This window comes from Tinamus guttatus, unplaced genomic scaffold, assembly GCF_059628265.1.
Source record: "Tinamus guttatus ecotype Peru unplaced genomic scaffold, ASM5962826v1 Tinamus_guttatus_pri_ptg000027l, whole genome shotgun sequence".
Classification (NCBI taxonomy): domain Eukaryota; kingdom Metazoa; phylum Chordata; class Aves; order Tinamiformes; family Tinamidae; genus Tinamus; species Tinamus guttatus.
In genome coordinates, this window is record NW_028288561.1 from 4,788,354 (window position 1) to 4,808,993 (window position 20,640).

General features: G+C 40.4%; 1 protein-coding gene across 1 annotated transcript; it reads left to right on the plus strand.

The window, feature by feature from the left end:
* Positions 1-6,005: 6,005 nt before the first annotated feature.
* Positions 6,006-19,665, plus strand: EDN3 (endothelin 3). Its single transcript, XM_088527930.1, has 4 exons — positions 6,006-6,292; positions 6,597-6,834; positions 19,035-19,196; positions 19,565-19,665. Exons 1-4 carry the CDS (start codon positions 6,241-6,243, stop codon positions 19,635-19,637), a joined length of 525 nt encoding a protein of 174 aa, XP_088384056.1. The 5' UTR covers positions 6,006-6,240; the 3' UTR covers positions 19,638-19,665.
* The last annotated feature ends 975 nt before the right edge of the window (positions 19,666-20,640 follow it).

Below are 20,640 nucleotides of genomic sequence, written 5' to 3' on the forward strand. Positions count from 1 at the left end.
TTGTCATGTCACACTGTTTAAGTAATAAAGGTTCATTTGTCATTTTATTTTCCCTTTACTAGTTCATACAGGCAGACACTTGTTTATTTCTCTCTCAAAGTCTTTTCTTAGTGAGAGATAAGTTAGGTGGGGAGAGGAAAGGTTACATAGTCAAACATGGTGTCAAGATTGTTGCTAGACTGATGAGTCTCAGCTGTGGATCCTGCAGAAAAGAGATGGTCAGAGACCTGTACTTGTATTTGAAATTACTAACTTTATAGATAGCTGTTAATTCCAGCAGAACTTTTTATCTTTCCTTTTATACTATACTACAAGGCAGCACCAGAAACAGTCTATGAATAAATAATGTTAAGTTGGCCAGCAGATTTGCCACAGAGTAAAAGTAATTATGACCAGCCCATTTGGTTTTCATACAAGTATTTGCACACAGTATACTGACTGCTGCATGTTTGTTGACAATCTTGTCCACCTGGATGCTTCATATAACATGAACTATGTGTCTGTTAATGGGTAGATTTTTTTTTTGCTTTTAATAAACCTTTTTCCAGACTCTCCTTATTACGTGACAAGACCATTAGAAAACATCCATCTCAACTACAGATTTGTAGAAAGCTGTTTCTACCTATCAGTAGTCCAGTGCAGTTTTGTTAATTTTTGCAAACCCTTGCCCATCACATTACCAAGCCACTCTAAGGAAAAAAAAAAATATAGAACTGCTTTATTAGACAAATAGGAAATGCTACCACACAAAGGAGCCACCATTTCTGCAAAGTCAGTCTCTAAGTAAAAAACACAGTGGATAATGTAAAACTCCTTTCATAACCAGGAGGGCTGAGAAGCACATGCCTGGCAACACAAACATTTCAGTGCTATTCCATTACAGCTGTTATATCACTAGACGAGTGCAGGAATAAAAAACAGCATCCCTGTAGTCCCTCAGTACACTTCAGGCTGCTGCTACACCCAGATCCTAGGAGCACAGAAATAGCAGCAACACTCACTCACCTCTTCAGTAGTCCGGTGGTCCTTACAGGGACTTCTCCATGCAGACACTGCCCTGACCAGGGCTGTCCATTCAGGATTTACGGTCCTTTGGCTTTCCAGACAGTACAAAAAAAAAGACTTTTCCAAGGTACCCAGGAAGGCTTCAGCTCAGTGCATTCCACTCACAGAAGCTCTAGAGGAAGTGCTATCACAGAAAAACATACATTACACTATTTTTTTTTTTTTTTTGCATAGTAGCCTGAGAGCCAACCACAGCCCTAATCTCTGGCCTTCCTTACACCTCTAGTTTACCTTCACACCTCCCCTTCCTTGCATTTGCCTGACACCTCCTTTTCCTCCCAGGACCTTTCAGCACTACAGTTTTCCCCAGCCTCTCACACTATGAGCCACAAGTTTCCTGCTAGGCCTCTAAAGAAGGGAAATACAGGCCAGAGCCCAAACCCTTAAATGGGCACACCACTCCTCCCTTCCTCCCATTGCCTGCAGGCTGGCTCCTGCCCATGCTCATTTGCCTTGGTACTCACATTTGCTTCCTTCTGCCAATGCACCTCCAGAAACCAGCTCTCTCTACCAGGGAGACCTGCCTCTCTGCCTTTCATGTCCTTGAACACTCCATGTCCTTTTGGCAAGACAACAGTCACCTCAGGTGCCAATCTCTATCTTCCCATTTGATGGCAGCTCTCAGTACCTGTTCTTTACAAGCACAGGAAGACAGATTCAGATCCATCATATTTTGACGTGGAATTTTTCTTGTTCGGTAACATGACTAAAGCTGAATAAACCTCAAAGAAAAAAACTCTTTCATGTAACAGTCATAGTAAATTCTCTTTTTATAAAATGCTGTGACTTTGCAAAGACTGAGATTGTTTGGATGCAGGAAGTGAGGTCAGGTCCAGCTTGTGGAGAGAGTGCTGGGTCGTGATAATAACACTTTGGATTTGCACAGCATTCCTTATCCAGAGATCTGTGCTCTGTCTCCAGTATATTACAACAGCAGGATATGTTATCTTATGCAAACTCCTTCCTAAATTTCACAATAGCTGAAACAAGCAGGAATCATTAAATATGTGTGCTATTGCTCTACTGCTATGAAGGCTGAAAAACAGCCATAGCATTTCTTCTTTGTTTTGCTTTACTTTTGTCTGAATAAATTGTAATCTGGTCAGAGCAGAGGTATTTGTCCTCTTCAACATTTATCAGGTGCCTACATTATTTTTGATGTTATATAATATTGAAAATAATAAAAAGTAGGGGAGATGGGTAACAACTCTCCCCTTTAAGTGTGTTACCAAATTACAACCCATACAAAACGCTCTGTTGCCCTTTTACTACATTTGGTTCAAAGGCCACTGAAGTCAATGGGATTCTTTCCACTGACATCAAAGAACTCTGAATAGAGCTGTCTCTAGAGGAGGGGAGCCAGGATTTACTTCAGCTTTCTGAAAATAGATCCCAAGTGAAAAGTAACTTAAATAATAATCAGAAGATAATCTTTTCTTGAAAAACTACTGGTTTCAGCACATTTTTTTCAGCTGCTATCTATTAAGTTGCTTGCTTTGTGAGAATGATGCAGAATGTGCCATTAAGTGCACAATGCTTGTAGCCTTATATGATCTTTTCTTCCAATAACAGAAAATAATGTAATTGTTACTGAGGAAGCAGGAGAATAGGAAAAGAGATATGAATGGTGAATGAGTGTAATAAATAGTTTGGATGCATTCACTTACTATTGTATTGATCAGGCTTGACCTGCTCTGAAGCTGCAAGTGGTTCCTCAGTGGTTCCTCAGCTTATTTAAACACAACTGGAACTTCTTTGCAACTCATGACTATTCTCTGTAGTCACCTGTGGGATGAAGGTTAAATGCTATGAAACTATTTCTATGGTCTCCAGTTGATTCACAATGACATAAGTGTATTGTAAAAATGGCAACACATGGACAAAAAAGTTCTAAACAAAAGCAGGATTATATTCCTAACTGAAATGAAGTCCAGGGTTTTAAAATATAAAATCTGGAATCTTGCTTTTCTTAACATCATCTTTTTCAGCTGTTCCACATTCCAAGACTCCTTCAGCCTTGACCTCATCTCTAAGATGTACTCTCCCTCCAGTCAACTTTAAATTCTTCCCAAATACACAATATTTACCCCGAGTGATGAGGTGGATCTGCTTGCTGACCATCTTCCTTGAAGCTGCTTGGGTGCAGCTATGCACCCCCATATGACTGGGGTAGGTGTCCTAGCACAGGAGGATTTCCACTGTGCACAGACACAGCATAGCACAGGGCAGGGAGGGGGATGTTGGAGGTGGGAAAATTTAGAAGGTAAGAAAAACAGCTCACTTTGCATTGCATGTCAATGTAACTGATACTGATACCCAGATATCCTTTACAACCACTCCAAGTAAAAACTGACCCTGGATTTTAAAAATGTATTTATTGCTATTTGCTAAACCAGCATTCTTGATTTGTGATTCCTGAAAGGTCTCAAGTCTTTGAGTCATTAGATACTATGCGACACAGAAAAATAACTTGATAATCAGTTAAAATGAGAATCAGGCCTGCAACGCTGAAAAGTATTAATTCCTTTGATGAGTTTCTTTCTTTCTGCAGAGTTTATGTCTTATCTTCTCTTACAGCTTAAATAAGCTCATTTGACCAAAACCTTGCCCTTCTTAATTTCTGAAGCCTGATAGCTAATTTCAGAATATATTTTATTACTCTTCTGTTTACATAACACTCCGTATCAGTGCTGATATGGCCTACCTTGCTTAAACAGGACCCTGAAGAAAAAGTAAAGCACTGGAGGGGAGGCCTTAAAATCTCATTTGAAAAACAGAACATGATTTTTTGGGGAAATTTTGGGCAAATCAAAACATACTACTGCCTTTAATGGACTTTCTTTTTTGCTATCCACCTTATAAACATACTTGTTATACAATCTTATTCTTAACTTCTTATTACTAGGATTACATTATTATTAACAAAAAGCATGTTGCAATGAAAAGCTAAATTTATTATGTAGAGCTTAGAATCATGTCACTGTTACCTATCATACAGCAACACATAACCGGTACTTCCTATTGGCTGCAGCAAGAAGCTTTGTTAAACAGTAATTAAACAATAAATCTCTATATTTTTCCTTTTTCAGATAAGTTATAAGGCAGTCACAAGCATTTGTCAAAACCAGTGCTGAAACCAACAGTAACAGAGTACAATATCTAGAACTTCCTGATTTGAAGCAATTGATTTTTCTACTTACATAAGGCAATGGATCTAACTTCAAAAGCTATTTTTTGAGGGAGATTTGTCACTGAATCTTTCCAAATAGTGGCAGCTATCTAGTTGTGATGCCTAACTATAACTCTGTTCATGCTTTGAGGGCATGACTCCAATACACACAAACCCACAATCCATCAAGGCAAGATGTATAAACACGCACTTTTAAATCTTACAGTTCACTGCAATTACTCACCCTTAAAGGTAAGTAAGCACTTGTTTTGCTCAGCCAAGCCTGAGCTAAAGACAATATCTTACATTGGGTTCTATTTCTGCCCACTATATTAATTATTGGAACATTAGTGACCACAGTGAAGATATTTAAAGACTATCAGAACTAAAAATCACCAAAATATTTCCACAGCTCTGTCTCAGTACTGGAATGCTGTCAATACGCAAATTAAATATTTGCAGCTCCATCCCAAGGAACTGCTCTCCCTGCGGTGAGTACAAGGCTTAGAGATCTTGTCCGTTCGACTGGGCTTTCGAGACAAGGCTCCATGAGTCCTTCTGTGATTTGAGTGTGAGACTGCAGTGTCTTGTCATTTTCACAAGCTATGTGAAACAAAAGCAATTTAAGGTTTCCAGCAAGAACGAGGGTCTCAGTAAAACTTGAGAAAGAGGAACTTTCTAGCTAGAAGCCAATCTTTGACAGGCATCATGTTTTTGTTATTAGCTAGGAATACGGTAAATTAAAGGTCTGCCATGAAACTCTCAGGCTTTAGAAACTGACAAAAGGCAAAAGTTTGACAAACTGACAGAACTGGACATTTTAATGATTATTTTTTTCTTTCTTTTGTAAGTGCCGTTACTGAGCAGTCCACACCAGAAGCTGGAATTGGGGCAGGGCCGGAGAAAGAATGTGATGTGGTGGAGAACAGCAGAATAACAAAATCTGCAGGATTCTGTAACTCACTTTCTGCTCACAAAAGAGATCTCAGAGATATCCCGAACTGGCACAAAAAGTAAACTTGCTTGCAACTCTCTCTGTTAGTACTGAAACATTTTTAAATAAAAGATCCTGCTTTGATTTAAAGTACTCGCAGTGAAGTTAGCTAACCTTTGCCCATGTGCTATCTACAAATGCTATAACACACTCACTGCTGTAAGAAAAGATAAAGGAAATTTCCTTAACCCTTAAATAGTTATATTAAGGATAGCAGCCCATGAGTACTGTCCCAGGCACGAGTGACAAGCACTGCACAGAGTAAGCATGCCTTTCACCTTAAATTAGAAACCCTACGTAGGTTTGTCCGACAAAGAAGTGCCTGTAATTAACCAGGAAAAAGCAAGCATTAGGGAGCTGATGACTTGATTTCACCTGGGAAATCACCAGCAGAGTCCAGGAAGAAAAAAAAAAAAAAAAGAAAAACAAACCCCCAAACCAAAGAGCGCTGCCAGCTCCGCGGCAGAGGCTGCAGCAGGAGCTGTTATCACCCCAGCAATCTGCCCTTCCGAAATCCCGCCGAGAACAATGGGCGCGGGCGCCGGGGAAGCGCGAACAAAGGGGGTTTGTGGCGGCTTCCGGAGGGGATGCGCGGCCGCTCCGGCCCTACCTGCGCGGGCGGGGGGCGCGGGGGCCGCGCCGCCCCCAGCCCCGGCCCCGGCCCGCAGCTGTCCGCTGTGGGAGGTGTCTGCAGCTGGAAAACAGCAGCTCCAGTTTCTGATCGGATTTGGGGGTGGGGGCGGGAGGTGTGTGTGGGAAAAGCCGAGCGATGGGTCTTCCCTTCTCTTGACAACACTCTCCCCTTCAGGATTAAATCTGCACTGGCGGAAAGTAACTACAAGTGAGAACCACTAATCACACCTCCGTGTGGGAGCTCGGCGCTGCGAGCAGCGTTTTGCCTCGAGCCTCAGGATATTCCTCGCCGCCAACCTGAAGCGATTCCTCCTGGGACGGTTCATTTTCCCCGCCGCTCACCTTTGCCTGCACTTACCAAGAGTGCAATTTGGGTTTAATGGAGCTGGGATTACTGTTCCTCTTTGGACTTACAATTACGTCGACTGCAGGTAAAAGAGTTTCTTTCTTTGCTATCCCCACGCATGCACACAAAGAAAGGCTGAGTTTTTTCCCCAAAGGCGCCAGCAACAGCCCCCTCCGAGGCGTGCTAGAGAAGCCAGCAGCAGAGCCAGCGCTTGGCCCTACGTGGGTGCAAAGCGAAGCGCAGCAGCCGCCGCAGTGTGCACAGACATAACGGAGCCCCGACGCTGTGGCGGGAGCGGCGACTGCGGGGCCCTTGGCGGGAGAGGCGCGGGGGTGCGCGGGCAGACGGGCGCGGACGCTGAGCGCGGCTCTTGCCTTCCCGCCCCACAGGGTCCTCGCCGCCGCGGCCCCGCTCGCTGCCGCTGCCGGGGGGCGAGCCGCGCTCCGCGGCGCTGGGGCAGAAGGAGCGGGAGGAGAGCGAGGCGGCGGCGCTGCTGGGCGGCGGCAGGGCCAAAGCGGACGGCAGCGCGCTGCGGCGCCGGGCCCGGCGCTGCACTTGCTACACCTACAAGGACAAGGAGTGCGTCTACTACTGCCACCTGGACATCATCTGGATCAACACCCCCGAGTGAGTGCGAAATGGCGGGCGCCGGGTCGGTGGGTGGGCGGCAGAGGGGCGGGCGCTGCGCCGTGTCCTGCCCGCCCCCCGGACACGGCCGGGCGCCCGCGGCGGCGCTGCCCGCGCGGGGAGCGCGGCGAGACAGGGCAGGGCAGGGGCGCCCGCGGGCCCCGTGCCCGGGCGGCGCCGCCACCTGCCGGCGCGGGGCGCGCAGGTGCCGGGCGGCGTCGGGCGAGGGCGCCTGCGGGCGGCGCCCCCGGGGCGCCGGGAGCCGCGGGGCAAAAGCGGCTGCAGACTCGGAGCTGGCGCCCAATAATCCGCTCTTCGGGGACGAAGGAGAGTGTGCGACACTGCGCTGCCCTGCATAGGAATTCACGTGGGAAAATATTTTGACGTTAAACTAATAACACTTTTTGAAAACTGCACTATTCCAGACATAAAATGTTGCAAAAGAACCTCTCTTATGGTTGTGTTTTGCGGGAATGGGGAACGTAAGTGTTTTCTCCAACTCATAACAAAAACAACTTTTGAAAACATAACATTTCCCATGAAGTGGAAATTCTGAGCTTCGTAAGGGTCAGTGGGAGGTGAAGCACGGAGGCAGAAAAGCAGCATCGGTACCTGCAGCACTTAATGCAGCCAGGGACAGTGACACTGCCTTGAGCCTGAAAGTTGCAATCATTCTTGTCCCAGACTGTTGTCCATGTCTTGTATCTTTCAGTGACAAAGATTTGTTAAGATTATTTCATAGGCCAGGAAGTATCAGTGCTGTGGCAACTCCAGCAGTCCATTTAAAAGTTAGCAGGAGATCAAATGAAGTCTATTTTTTAGATTGATCTAATGAACCTCAGAATTAAGAAATACTGGGACCATTTGTCTATGAAACCTCCACGTGCCGCCACCACCAAGAACTTCACTAACTACAGTTGGGAACATTTGCACTAAGCCAGATCTGCCTTTGATTCAATTGCAAAGCTTTTAATCCAATTACAATAACAAAAGGAATAGAGAAAAAAAAAAGAAAGTAGCAAAAAAATAAAGTCAAATGAGTTTTAGATTACAGAAACATGCAATAAGTATAAAGCATTCAGAGAAGTCATTCAGTTCTTCAAGTTCCATACCTCTGCTAATCCATCCCAGGATTACTTAGAATTATTTTAGCTAAATATTTTTGACTTGGTATATTTGAGTCACAGCTTCACCAGCAAAACAGGGAGACTACATTCCTTTTTGGCCACAGACTGAATAAATAGAATTCTGCTGATTTTTAAAGTCTATTTTTATAGCATCTTCTGTTTGGGTCAGTAAGAAGCACCATTTTCCCTCTTGTGTGAAAAGTATTTTGGGTACAACATTGGAACATTAATAGCGTGCATAATGAATTCTCACTGATGAGATTGTGTGAAGATCAGCAAAGGAAGAACAAAAATACAGAATGAAAACGTATATGGTTTCCCTGACCTCAGGAAGCCTGATAATTCAGTTTAAGAGTCTGTAATATGTTTTATTTCCCAGCACTGTTGGGAGTAGGTTAACCAGGCTGCTAGAGGCCCCATAGGGTTGATAAGCAGTGGGTGGATAATTGTAGGGGAATGAGTCCACTAGGAACTGTTATATATATATATTTTTTCTTCGAATCTGTAATTGCTGTTTATAGTCAGAGAAAAGAGGCACTCTTGAAGTTGGTGGGCTGAGGTTTCTGGAGAGTGGAAAAGGGAAGCGGTGCACTTAGGCTGGCAGAGCCAGGTGTCTGAGCTGCACTTCAGCCTTGCTCTCCTCTCCTTTAGCGCATCCTTGAAACTTCCCTGCTCCAGTGTGCAAGGGCAGCACTGAAAAGAAAGGCCCTGTTCACCAGAGTGGCTGGATGTACAACACTCTCTAAGCTGCAGTCTTGGCTGTCAGAAATCTTAGGATTCTTCCACAGGGAAAAGCTTCTGTATATGAGAACAGAGATAGTAATTAAAATATCATTTATAGAGATATTTGATATTTCTGAGTATGTTCAGTACAATAGATAGTACAATATTAAATATTCAGCCTAGGACTGGGTTTTTATCATGCATTTGGATGAATGGACCTAATTCTGGCCTCACCTTCTACCTATACAATGTCTCAGGAAGTGAAAAGGTTTTCCTGAATGTACATGAGAAGAATCAGGCCTAGAGTAGTTACACAACTTCAGGAACAACTTTGGAAGCAAGTTACATAGACATAGACTGCATGAGCTGTAAATGGACCTTTCATGTTGCTCTGTGCATGTTGTTGAAAGTTTTTATATTTACTAGGAAATGTTTGGCTCAAATACAGCTCCGAGGACCACACATGCAATGGGAGGCCAGAAAATGGTATTAAAGACTGGAGAGGTTTTCCTAACATCTGTTAATTCTGATCTTTTTCTTGTTTACTTCATGTCTTTTTCCATTTTATTTCCTACACCAAACACTGCAATTACTTTTTGTTTTCATTTTTTTCTCATTGAATCCTTCACTTGATCATTTCTTATTCCCATCGCAAATTCCTTAATGTTTTCTGCTTCCAGATTACTCTCTCCTCCATACACCATAGATGAACTTAACTTTCTCCTCTTGTTTCTTCCTCACCATTTCTTCCAACAGAAGATGCTTTTAAGCATTGTTTTAATACATTCAAAACAAATATTGGTCATGGCCCCTCTTCCCCTCCCTCCCTGGAGAAGTGGTTTCAATAAAAACAGTGGTGGAATCAGAGTGCCAACACAGGGTGTATTTCTATCCTTGCTGAGAAACCTCTAAGATCAGTAATGAGAGCTGCTGAAAAGCATTAAATTGGAGAGTATGCAGCCCTTGACTCTCTGTAGCTATCCCAAATTAAATAAGAAATTACATGCACACATGCTTGCCTATTGCTTTACATTTGCCCACGAACCATTACTGTTAATCCAGACCATGAGTACGCCAGTGTTATTTTTGACATACTGCCTTTTTTTTTTTTTTTTTTCCTTTTGGATAGGAAAGCATTAAGTGGAAAGGAAGAAGTCCTAAGGAATATCTGTAAGTGAGAGTAGAATAATGCAATTATGCCTTGTAGACAAAAAGTGATTAGCATAATAAAGACATTTAGCTACTTAGGCAAAGTTCCAAAAGAAGTGGTAGTTTCTTGAAATGTCTAAATCAAAGCTTTTCCCCCCCGCCCTTTTTTTTTTTTTTTTAGATGAGATGCCTTATTTCGGTATTAGATTCTAAGCTCAAAAAAGGGGAATAACTGACTGAAGTTCATACTAAAAGATGAGCTTACATAATGATCTAAAGGTTTTTCTATGTTTTGGTGACAAAAATTTCTGAATCAGTAGGGTTGAAAGGTCAAAGTGAGGGGAAGAGTTTGAGCCTCTGCACTCACACATGCTCTGTTTCCTCTTTGGAAGTACAAAGGCAGAGACTCACCAGTAGTCTGAGAGTGGGATATGTTGGTGGAGGGTAAGGTGTTTCACCAGCACAGGCTGACACATTCTTGTGCCATCATAAATAAGACACATGAAGTTTCTGTAACATTTTTAGGTTGCATCCTAAATTTTGGTGGCCATTTAGGTAGAGGAGCAGGTCTAGGTTGACAACTCCAGAGCTCACCTGTGAAAGTCTTTCCTCCTGACCTCCTATGACTACCTGTTGGGGTAAAAAGGGCATTCATTTTCATTTTCTGTTTCTGCTGGAATTGATGACAAATGGGTTTGTTGTGAATCTAAGGCTTATCAGAAGCTAAACTGCAAACAGCAGCTGATTCCACCTATCATTAAATTATCCAACAGCTTTAACTTAATGACTTTGCTCACTATTGGCTTAGGTCACCATCAGAATGCCATCTTAGATCTTTATCTGGCCATCGCTTCACCCAGTTTGCTCATATACAGAGAAGATTTGGGTATTTTCACACAAGAGAAGACTCCAAGCCTCTTAGATGCTATCGTTATAACAGGATGTCCTGCTGGCTTTTTCTTTTCTATCTACCTCATCCTTTTGTTACCTGAATTTCATAAGTGATTGAATTTTGTGAAAGGAAACATACAGAATGTAATTTAAAGTGCTTTTCATCCTTCTGGGTATTAGGTGGTATAAATCTAAAATATTAGAATTACCCCCTTTTTTGAGAATTATCTTCTTCATTAGTTAAGAATAGACAAGATCTTATATACTACCAGAAAGAAAAGAAGGCAGGCAAAGCGGTCGTGTTCAGCAAAACAATGTGCTAATAATACATCAGACTGAAAATCCCTGCTAGGCAAGGACATAATGATAAAATGGTGGCCGCAAGCCGGGCAAGTTCAGAAAAGGAAGATAATCTGTCTAACAGTGAGCATGGTTGACCATCTGAACCAAGTGCCAAAAGGATGAAGCTGATGCCTGAATTTTCTGTTGAATTGGAAAGCTCACTGAAGACCGCAGTGTCCATCAGTCTTGGCGAGTATTTCACTGTTCAAACAGCTAAAGAGGCGTGTTACACAATTCCTTTTGTTGGATGATCATTTTAAAACTAGCCCTGAGATTTACACTATGAAAACATATTATTAAGTTAATATAACTTAGTACGCAGCTAATACTAGTTCTAAACTGTACTTGAACTAGTCTTTCATGTTTAAACTGCTGCTGAGCTAGATATTATGACAGTGATTTGAACTAAGCATCTCTCTCTTTTTAGTCTGTTTTAGTGACAAATCATTTGGCTTATACAGTAAAAATAACATAGTTGTTACTAGAACAGCTAATAATGTTAGGATATTATGGAATTTTCCACAGCTGTATAAAATTTGCCTTTCTGATTCACCAAAAAATAAAAACCAGTTCTTGGAGGGTCTTCAAATGCAAATGCTAAAACTCACAACTGAATCATTTTTCACAACAATTAGCTTGTCTGCAGCAAGAGATTCCTCTTCAGGCCCTCCCTCCCATTTATCTACCCTGTCTAATGCCAAACACAGATGTCAACATCACTGTCACGTTGTAGCAGGTCCTTTCATATGCAAACAGCTTATGTGTTTACTTGGGATGATGTTGTGCCTGAAATGATGTAAAAATCAGGTGCACTGGCTGCTTTACCAAAACATGGTATACAGGAGCCTTGTTTTTTTTTTTTTTTTTTAAAAGGTGCCTATTTCTTTCTTTACTGGGTTTTTGATTCCGTGTGAAAAATGTATAATATTGTCTAGGCAATTACAATTGATCTTATTTTCCTGGATAAAGTTAGGTGGGTATTTTGCAGACTTTACTATCCGCATGTTCACTGAAATTTAAGTTTTACATATGTGAATTCTACCAACATTAGACTATCCATATGTACTCTATTTTCTAATGTATCCTGAGAGTGAAAAAGGAAAATCTTAATAAGCTAGTAACAATTAACATAACCAGAACATATGAAATCTAATGTCATATTGGTGTAAAAAAATCAAGTATAAAGCAGATAAACTTCCTCATTTCCATTAGTTATTTTTAACTGATGTTTTCTAGCATTCGTAGTATCGATATCTCAACAATAGTATCCTCAGGATGGCCTAAAGCTGGTCTGGCTCTGCAGACTCAATTCCCAGGTCAGTGCAGGAGTGAGCCCTGCAGAGGATGGGACCAGGGAGGGCACATGCCAATGCTACTGCTTTGAAACTTCTCTATTGCTCTTCATGTTGCTCAAATTCTAAGAGTAAACGAAGAATAACCATTTCCAGGGCTGTCAAACCACAGTCACTTTCATCAGTCTTAACACTCTATGTTTATTTTTCCCCAGGTTTTTATTTGTTTTTAAACCAACAGTGTGTTTTTAACTATACACGCTGTGGGGAATGGTGGAAACATGCACTGGAGAATGGTTTTGTGTAGACAGTATGGGGGGTGCAGAAGCTAATAATGAATACTGAGACTTGCTTTGAAAAAGTGACCTTTTGCCACTTAATTTTATTTCATTTCTTTAATAAGAATATCGTGTGTGTCATAAATTATTTTATGTATTTTATGGAGCATGCTTGCTAATACATGCTTCTGGGTAGCCTGTCCCTGCCAGGTAAGCCAGATTGCAGCTATGGGAACCCTTCCTTCCTAACTATTTATAAAAGCCACAGACATAGTTATTCCCAGTAAGGATCAGCAGAAATATCTGCTGCCTGCCAATTGTACTGGATGTTGCTTTTGAGTTTGCTTCAAGCTTAAATTATGTTTTAATTTACCAAAGACCATATATAAAATAGGAAAGCAAAAGGAATGCAAGATGGCTTATTTTTATAGGAAAAGGGGACAAAGCTACCAGGCACTGGTAGTCAGTGAAGTTATTAAATCAAGTTCTTTGAAACCATGGTCTGTAGTCACTGTGAATGTACCATATATATATATTGTAAAGTTATCTCATTTACTTAGGAGATCATATTACTGGAATTACCTTGTTATCGCAGGGATCAAAATATGGCTCATTTAATATTGCTGGAATAATTAGTTTAAGGAAATTAAGGTGTATAAAGCTTGGGAAGATGACATTTATTCTGTATCCTTTTGCAGAGTTAGTATGACTGAGTTTCCTAAATCAGGATGGGCAAACCCTAGCAACTCATTCTAAATATAAAATGGCTTGAAGAAAAAATGAGTCTTCATCATCATTTTCATGCCCAGCAAGTACTGCAACCCTAAATTATTCTTGTCCCTGTCAACTCCCAGCTCCTACATTGACTGCCTCCTGTCCACACCTCAGTTCTGCTCTCTGCCCCAGTCTCACTCCTGTCTGAAGCATCTCCGCCTCTTTTCAGGGCTGTTAATGCAAGTCTATCCTTCTTTCCATTGCCTGAGACATGCCATGGTCTTCAAAGAAGGGTAACAAACAGGAGGAAAAAATGAAGCCGCTCTGACCTGCCCAGCTTTTTCACCTTCTTCTTTCATAAGGTGCTCCTGAGGCATGTACAAGAGCTGACTGTCTCCCATCGTGGCTTGACTGGCCAGGGCTCACCGTAGCTTTCAGGGATCAGCTCACTTTACAGAAATACTGCTTATGGTATTTGAGACAGAATGCAGTCTGGTGCATTCTTTCCATTGATTGTGCCAGCACCAGTCCATTAAGTCTGCTGACACGAGTAGACAGGCACGTAGGTTGCTAGCAAGATAGTGGAGTTTTGCTCTAGCCTATCTCATTGCTGTAACCCTTCTGCAATGGCTTGTTAAAGGAGATATCCAGACAGATGATCTGCCTTATCACAGAGACATTATCCCTCAGATAGTCTCAATGGCGCTTGGGTACCAAGTTTGGATACCAGGAAGTCCCAGTAGGAGGGAGATCACAGAAATCATGTGGTCAGTGAGACTAATATTGAAGCAGATACATGCAATCCTTGGCTTATTGCCTAAATTAGCTATAACTAATTAACTATAACTAATTTGGGGCCCTTTAAAAGCTTAACTAAACAAATCAGATAAAACCAAATTCAGCAAGATCTTGGAGTTACAACTTTTAGATACCAGTAGCCTATTTAGGTATCTAGGAGCACTGACTGCTATGAAATGGAGGATGTGGGAAATAAAGGTGGGGCTACAAAGCATAAACACTGATTCTCTCCTCTGAAAAGAATTGTAACTACAGGAATCTACTCAGAAGAAACATTATTTCCATGTGTCATCATAAATCTTTAAATAGATGAGGAACTAAGACAATTGGTAAGATGGAACAGCCTATTATATCTCTTCAGCTCTACTTGAATAATCAAGCAGGAAAAAAAAAAGCAGTGAAATCCTTACAATTTTTGTGAACACAGCATATAGCTGGATGACATAAGACCAGCAAGTTAGGGACGTCTTTGAAGAGCATTCCCATGGTGTTTTACTTAATTAATGGTGGTGATGATCAAAGGATAATATGGGACGAATAACTGTTGCAAACTATCTGCAATTAAAAAAAATATGCTGGTTGCAGAGAGTTGGAGTGAACTTCCAGAGCAGCCAATGATCTCTTCTACATAGTAATACATGAGATTACATGAGATTATACACAGAAATATCTCATTATATCCCCTTAACAGTTTTCATTTTGGAGACATCTTGGTTCACATAGAGAATATAAAGCGATCTTGCTTCTTCTCCCCATTCTTTTGTTTTCTCAGTGGTCCTTACAGCGATCTCATACATTTTAAGAATGTCTGAAAACACTGGAGACTCTTGGGAGCCTGACTGGCCTGGATACATGCCAGAAATATATTGCTGAATGCTGAAATCACAATATCTAAGATGAATGCTGCAACCCCCTCATACTTCTGTTTTGGCTGAAACTCACAAGTGCCCTGGAGGTATCTGCTGTGTTTAAGTGGCTGGGAAAGTAGAAAATAAAAGCAACTCCTAGGTCAATTATAACATAGCATGAGAAACTTAGTCACATGTTGTAAGAATTAAAATAAGCTAGTTGGATTTTGGCTGTCTGAGCACTGACCATTCATTAAAGGACAAACAAGGGATAGTGGGACACTGGCAAATCATACACATGGCTTAATTCCAGGCACTGGAGAGTAACGATAGTAATTTTTTTTTTCCTCCCTGATTATGATCCCTTCTGATAATGTGAATAAAGAACAAAATAGTTTATACTGATAAAGAAACTGTTTCCTTAAACCCAGACCTACTGTAATTTTGCAAGTGTTTAAAAAATGAGCATATTGGCTTCTCCTTTATGCATCTGCTCCCTGGCCACAGTAATCACACTGGTAATTGACCTCTACAAAAAGAACCATCTCCTCCTGCATCTCATGTTTGAATGTTGCCACCCACATGCCAGTTCAAAGAAGTACCTTGGAAACGCTGATCCGGAATTGCCTCAATGTGCTCGGTTCTTCTCTTTGTAGAGAAGAAATGCAGAAAGAACACCTTGAACACCTTAGTCCTTAAATACATGGAAAAACAATTTTACTATTTCATGACAGTTTTATCCTTCTACAAGGAGAAACAACATAGTCTGAGTTAAAGATCAGAAACTTATTTCTTGTGAAACATGTTTTAAAAAATTAAAAATCTGTGAATCGCACATAGAAATTTTAAAATGTTTCCAAATTGCTCTTAGCTAGTACTTTGTCAGAGAATTTGGTAATAACCACTAGGGCTATGGTGCTAGGGAATCAGATGCTCAGACTGATCCCAGCAGTCGGCCAGCCAACAAATCTGCTTCTGCCTAGTTTAGCTGTCCCTCATCCTCACTGTGCAACAGAAACTACCCTCTGTGTGCTAAAGATAGCATGCTTTGACTAAAAGACATGCTTCACCTACCAAAATGGAAAGATAAGTTGGCTTCTTAGCAACAGATATACTTGGTAACAGTAAAATGTCGACCGTCATTACCACTCTCTATGTAGAAATAGATTCTAGTTCCCCCATTTTGAACCTGAGCATTGCAGCACCATAAGATTTGCTGCACAAGCAGCCATTCATTAATCATATGCAACAATCTAAGATAAGCATGCTGCTAGGCAAATACTTCTGATATTTGTTCAACTGAATCTCTGGCATCTCTTCTCACTTCTGAAGTACTGAGAAAGAGGCATGAACTAACTTGAATTACTGACATTTTCAGTTACTGGAATGAGAACCATGCACACATTGTAACTTCTGCTTCAATGTTGCAATTTATGAGTTTTATCACAGTAACTGACAGACAAGAAAACACCTACTGCATTCTGCAGCTCTGAATGCTACTGGAAAGACTGGGCTGCTATTAAAGCTTCTTTTTTGGTTTGATTTTTTTTTTCTTAGAAGTTACAGACAGGCAGGATGATACTGGGAGGACGATAAAAATTCAGATTTCCCTACTCTGGTTGGCATGCCTGCTTATTTGCTTACATAAAAGTGTTTGCTTGGGTATTCTAGTTAAAATTACTACACTTTAAAATATTATTACATTTGCAAGTATTTCTGAGAACATTGTTCTCAGTACCACTGAGAACAAAGTGTTCTAGAATGTATTTTTCAAGAATGAAACATATGCTTAGAAGCATTAAACTTACAAAGTTTGTTTCACAGAGCTGTAGGCTCTTTAGAAACGTCTGAAGCAATATCTAAAATATCAGTCTCTTCCTTTGCTTAGGGCTGTGATTCATAGTTCCTATCACTTGTAATTATGCTGCATTCCCCACTCCTGCCTGTTTGCTGGATTTTACTATCTCATATCAAACACATCATCAGACTGGTTACGGGTCCATTACTTAACTATCATAGCTAATGCTGATTGTTAATAACTGATGTATTGAGTTTGATCCCAGTTCTAACTATTTCACTAATTTGCAAACTCTAGCAAGTAAGGAGCAAGCACATGTACTCCCCCTGCCACTCCAGTTCTGCAGACAGAACCCCAGACAGAGGCACGAGCAACAGCTCAGTCCTGCACAGAGTCTGATTTAGAGCCATTAGAGTAAGAAAAAATAGCATTGTTTGCTGGAAAAATAGGAAACAGTTTTAGTAATGAGAAAAACATACTGCAGTATTTTATGTCTAGTTCGTATATAGCGGGATGACATCTGCAAAAGTTGTAAAAAACTTTTCTATCCCCTCAAGACCTCCCTGCTCAGGGATAGGGGTTTCAAGTTTGATTAGACCAAGCAAGACTCACGTTTTCATTTCAGCCTAAATCTGAGCAAAATGTTGCACAACAGATATTTTTACCAAACAGTTTTCACAGAAGGCTCGCCACTCTTAAAAACATAGGCATTTTGCATTCCTGCCTCCAAATAGCAACCATTAGTTCATAAACAACACAAATGAGTCTAAAAATAAAATAATAAAGCAATTGTTTGTGTCAGAAGTTGTCTATATTAGGCATTTATCACTTATTACTATAAAGTAGATGCCAGTATAGAATTAGTAATCCTCTTCAAGTATAAAATGGGACTTACGCCTACTCCTGAGGACAGCAAATAGGTTTTCAATCTACTGTTTGAGAAGGTGCAGGTGGTATGTGTGTGGGGGGGCACAATCAAGCCCTAAATAGTTTTTTCAGATTGAATTGCATCCTGCTAGTCTTTCCCAGCATTAAGACATAGACAGGATGAATTATGTGGTGTAAATATGTAACAGTATCTGCAGGAGAAAAAGTTCTTATGACCTCGAACACACAGAAGTACTGCTTATTTCTCTATTTCTATGACTTTCTTTTACAATCAGTCTTGCCAATCAAAAATTATTGCATATATTCGGAGAGCAGTGTTTCTGACACTTTCAGCTCAGCATGAGTGTGGGAGAATGGAAAGTTCTCAGATTTCCAATTAATAGCCTAATGATGTTCTTATGAAAGAAAATGTTAGAAATCCAACTTGCTCCAGACTGATCATTCAGGCATTGTACTGCCACACTAACCTCCTCTCCTGCACGTTATTCCCTCATCCTTTTTTTTGAATAAGAGATTTTCCTCTGATTTCTAGCAGATTGATAGGGTTGATCTGCCCACACCTCAAGAGCATTGAACATGGCTGGATTTCTGGAGGTTCCACATGGTGTACCTGCTATCAGTAGAGATTCTTAAGCACCTTGCATTTATGAAATCAATCAAAACTATCAATATATTTCCGGCATGCTAGCAGGCAGTGATGAAGCATGCCCTTTTCCGGAAAACAATATTACTGAATATTCCTTTAAAGAGCAGAGTATGCCAGACTGGAGGGAAATAAAGAGAATTACCTCTTGCTATTTCTTGATTGTAAAGAATGAATATGATCTCCTAAAAAAAAGAGGATACATATCACTAATGGATATGTATCACTGTGGCTTCCATACTAAGAAGATTATCCTACTGATTCTCACAGCTATAACTCTGGTGTCAGGTCCCTAAACATAATATGGCAAACCAATCATGCTGACAGTTCTGAGTGATGAAAATAGTAAATCTATGGGTATACCAGGCTCTGAGTGATGAAGATGATGAAAGGATAGATAAGAATTAAAACGAGCAGTAACTTGGGAAACTATTTGTATCTGCTGCTAGTTATTCAAAATTTTCATATGCAGACAGTAGATTTGTCAACTAATTCTGCCATTAATTTACTTTTCTGCTACTTTCTACCTTTGCAAAAGCGTGAGTACTTTAAGCAAAAGATGTGATCTTCTACAAGGAAAGCTTTTTACATGAGCAAATTGTTTGAGTTTTGTGCCAGGGTTTATTAGTTTGCATCAACAGGTCTATTTTCTATGAAAAGAACTCTTACTGGTTTGTAAGTTATATCGTCATTGTGATTCTCCTGACAGGAGGACTGTGCCATACGGGCTATCGAACTACAGAGGCAGTTTTAGAGGCAAAAGGTCTGCAGGCCAGATTCAAAGTACTCTCCAGTCTTCGTTTCGGTGCTCTTGTTTGGATGCACATGACAAGCAGTGTATGCAGTTTTGCAGGAAAACGCAAGACAGAAGGTGAGTATCCTTCCTTAACACTGCTGTCTAGTAATTTGACTATTTAATGAAGCTAAATAATCAAGCTGCATGTATCAAAGTAAAGGATTAGCAATGAATTGTTTTTAAACAAAATTATCATGTCTGGTATTTTGAATTTTATTTATGGTGTTTCTATTTTTGATGTGCTGTTTTTGAAACGGCCAATTTCCTTTCCAATTAGAAGAATAAACAGGATAATTCAAGGCCTGCTTAATACTGCAATATTTTAGATAAGAATACCAAGTATTATGTAGTCTAAAGAAAAATATGTCATTTAACACTTTATAAATAACTCTGTATGACTGGTAAGATCACAATTAAGGACTTGGTAAATATTGCCTCTTCAGAAATCATGGATCAGTGAAAACAATAGAGAAGAAAGACACATGCAGGGAAAAGGAACATGCTTTCATTGAGTAGCACAGAGAGTCTGGGAGATTCTGAACCATCAGGTATGCTCATTTTCAGTTTAATCTTGGGTAGAAATATGAATTTTCCATTTTTTTAGCCTTTTCTGACATCTAAATTATCTTACTACTTTTCTTTTTTTTTTTTCCTTTTTTTTTTTTTTTGAAATGAGGCTTCCTTTTTTAAATAACTGATTATGCACAGAATGACTCCAGCCTTCCCTGTGCTGCTACAGCTCCTTCTAGAGTTGGATTTTCTGGCTATGAGCCAACACATTTTCTGGCAAAAGTCCCACAATTTTTTTTCCCCTTAAGGCCAGGGCTGTTCCTGTCTATCATCTTTTTACTCATTTAGCTCTGCAACAACATAAGCTGCATGTCACGGTGCAGTGCTCTAGTAAAACTTGAGTTGTTAAGGTTCAGGAAACAGAACAAACTTTGTGGAAAAGATATTTGGAGGGGAAAATCTACTTTAGATATCAAATATGAAGACTTTACTGTGACCTAGTAACCAGTTTCAAAAAGATTCAATTCCAAATCTTAATACAGTGCTATGCAAGAAATTTAAAATGATTCTCGTGTTATCAAATACTTATAGTTTTGGATGAAACACAGCAGTCATTAGAACCACAGAATTTAAGAAAAACAAAACAAACACACCTTACTATCCAAACCCTTTTAGCTCTCAGGGGAAGCACTTGGATTACAAGTCTCCAGGCTGAATTTCTCTGATTATTTAATCAGAGCTAATTCACCATCTGGGTAACATTCACTGTGTGCACAAATAACCAGAGAAATGGAGATGATTAGGAGATCATAGTCCTATCAGGATCAAGAGGAGTTGGTTGTTGATTCAGAATAGTCAAGCTATTTTTTTTTTCTTTTTTTAAGGTTTATTGTTAATTGCTGAAGCTCAGAAGCAAGAACTTAAACTACATCTCTCCATTGAGATGGACAAACTTGATGCTTCAGTCTGATGCCAGTGGAGAATCCAGAATCACGTAACACTAATTTCA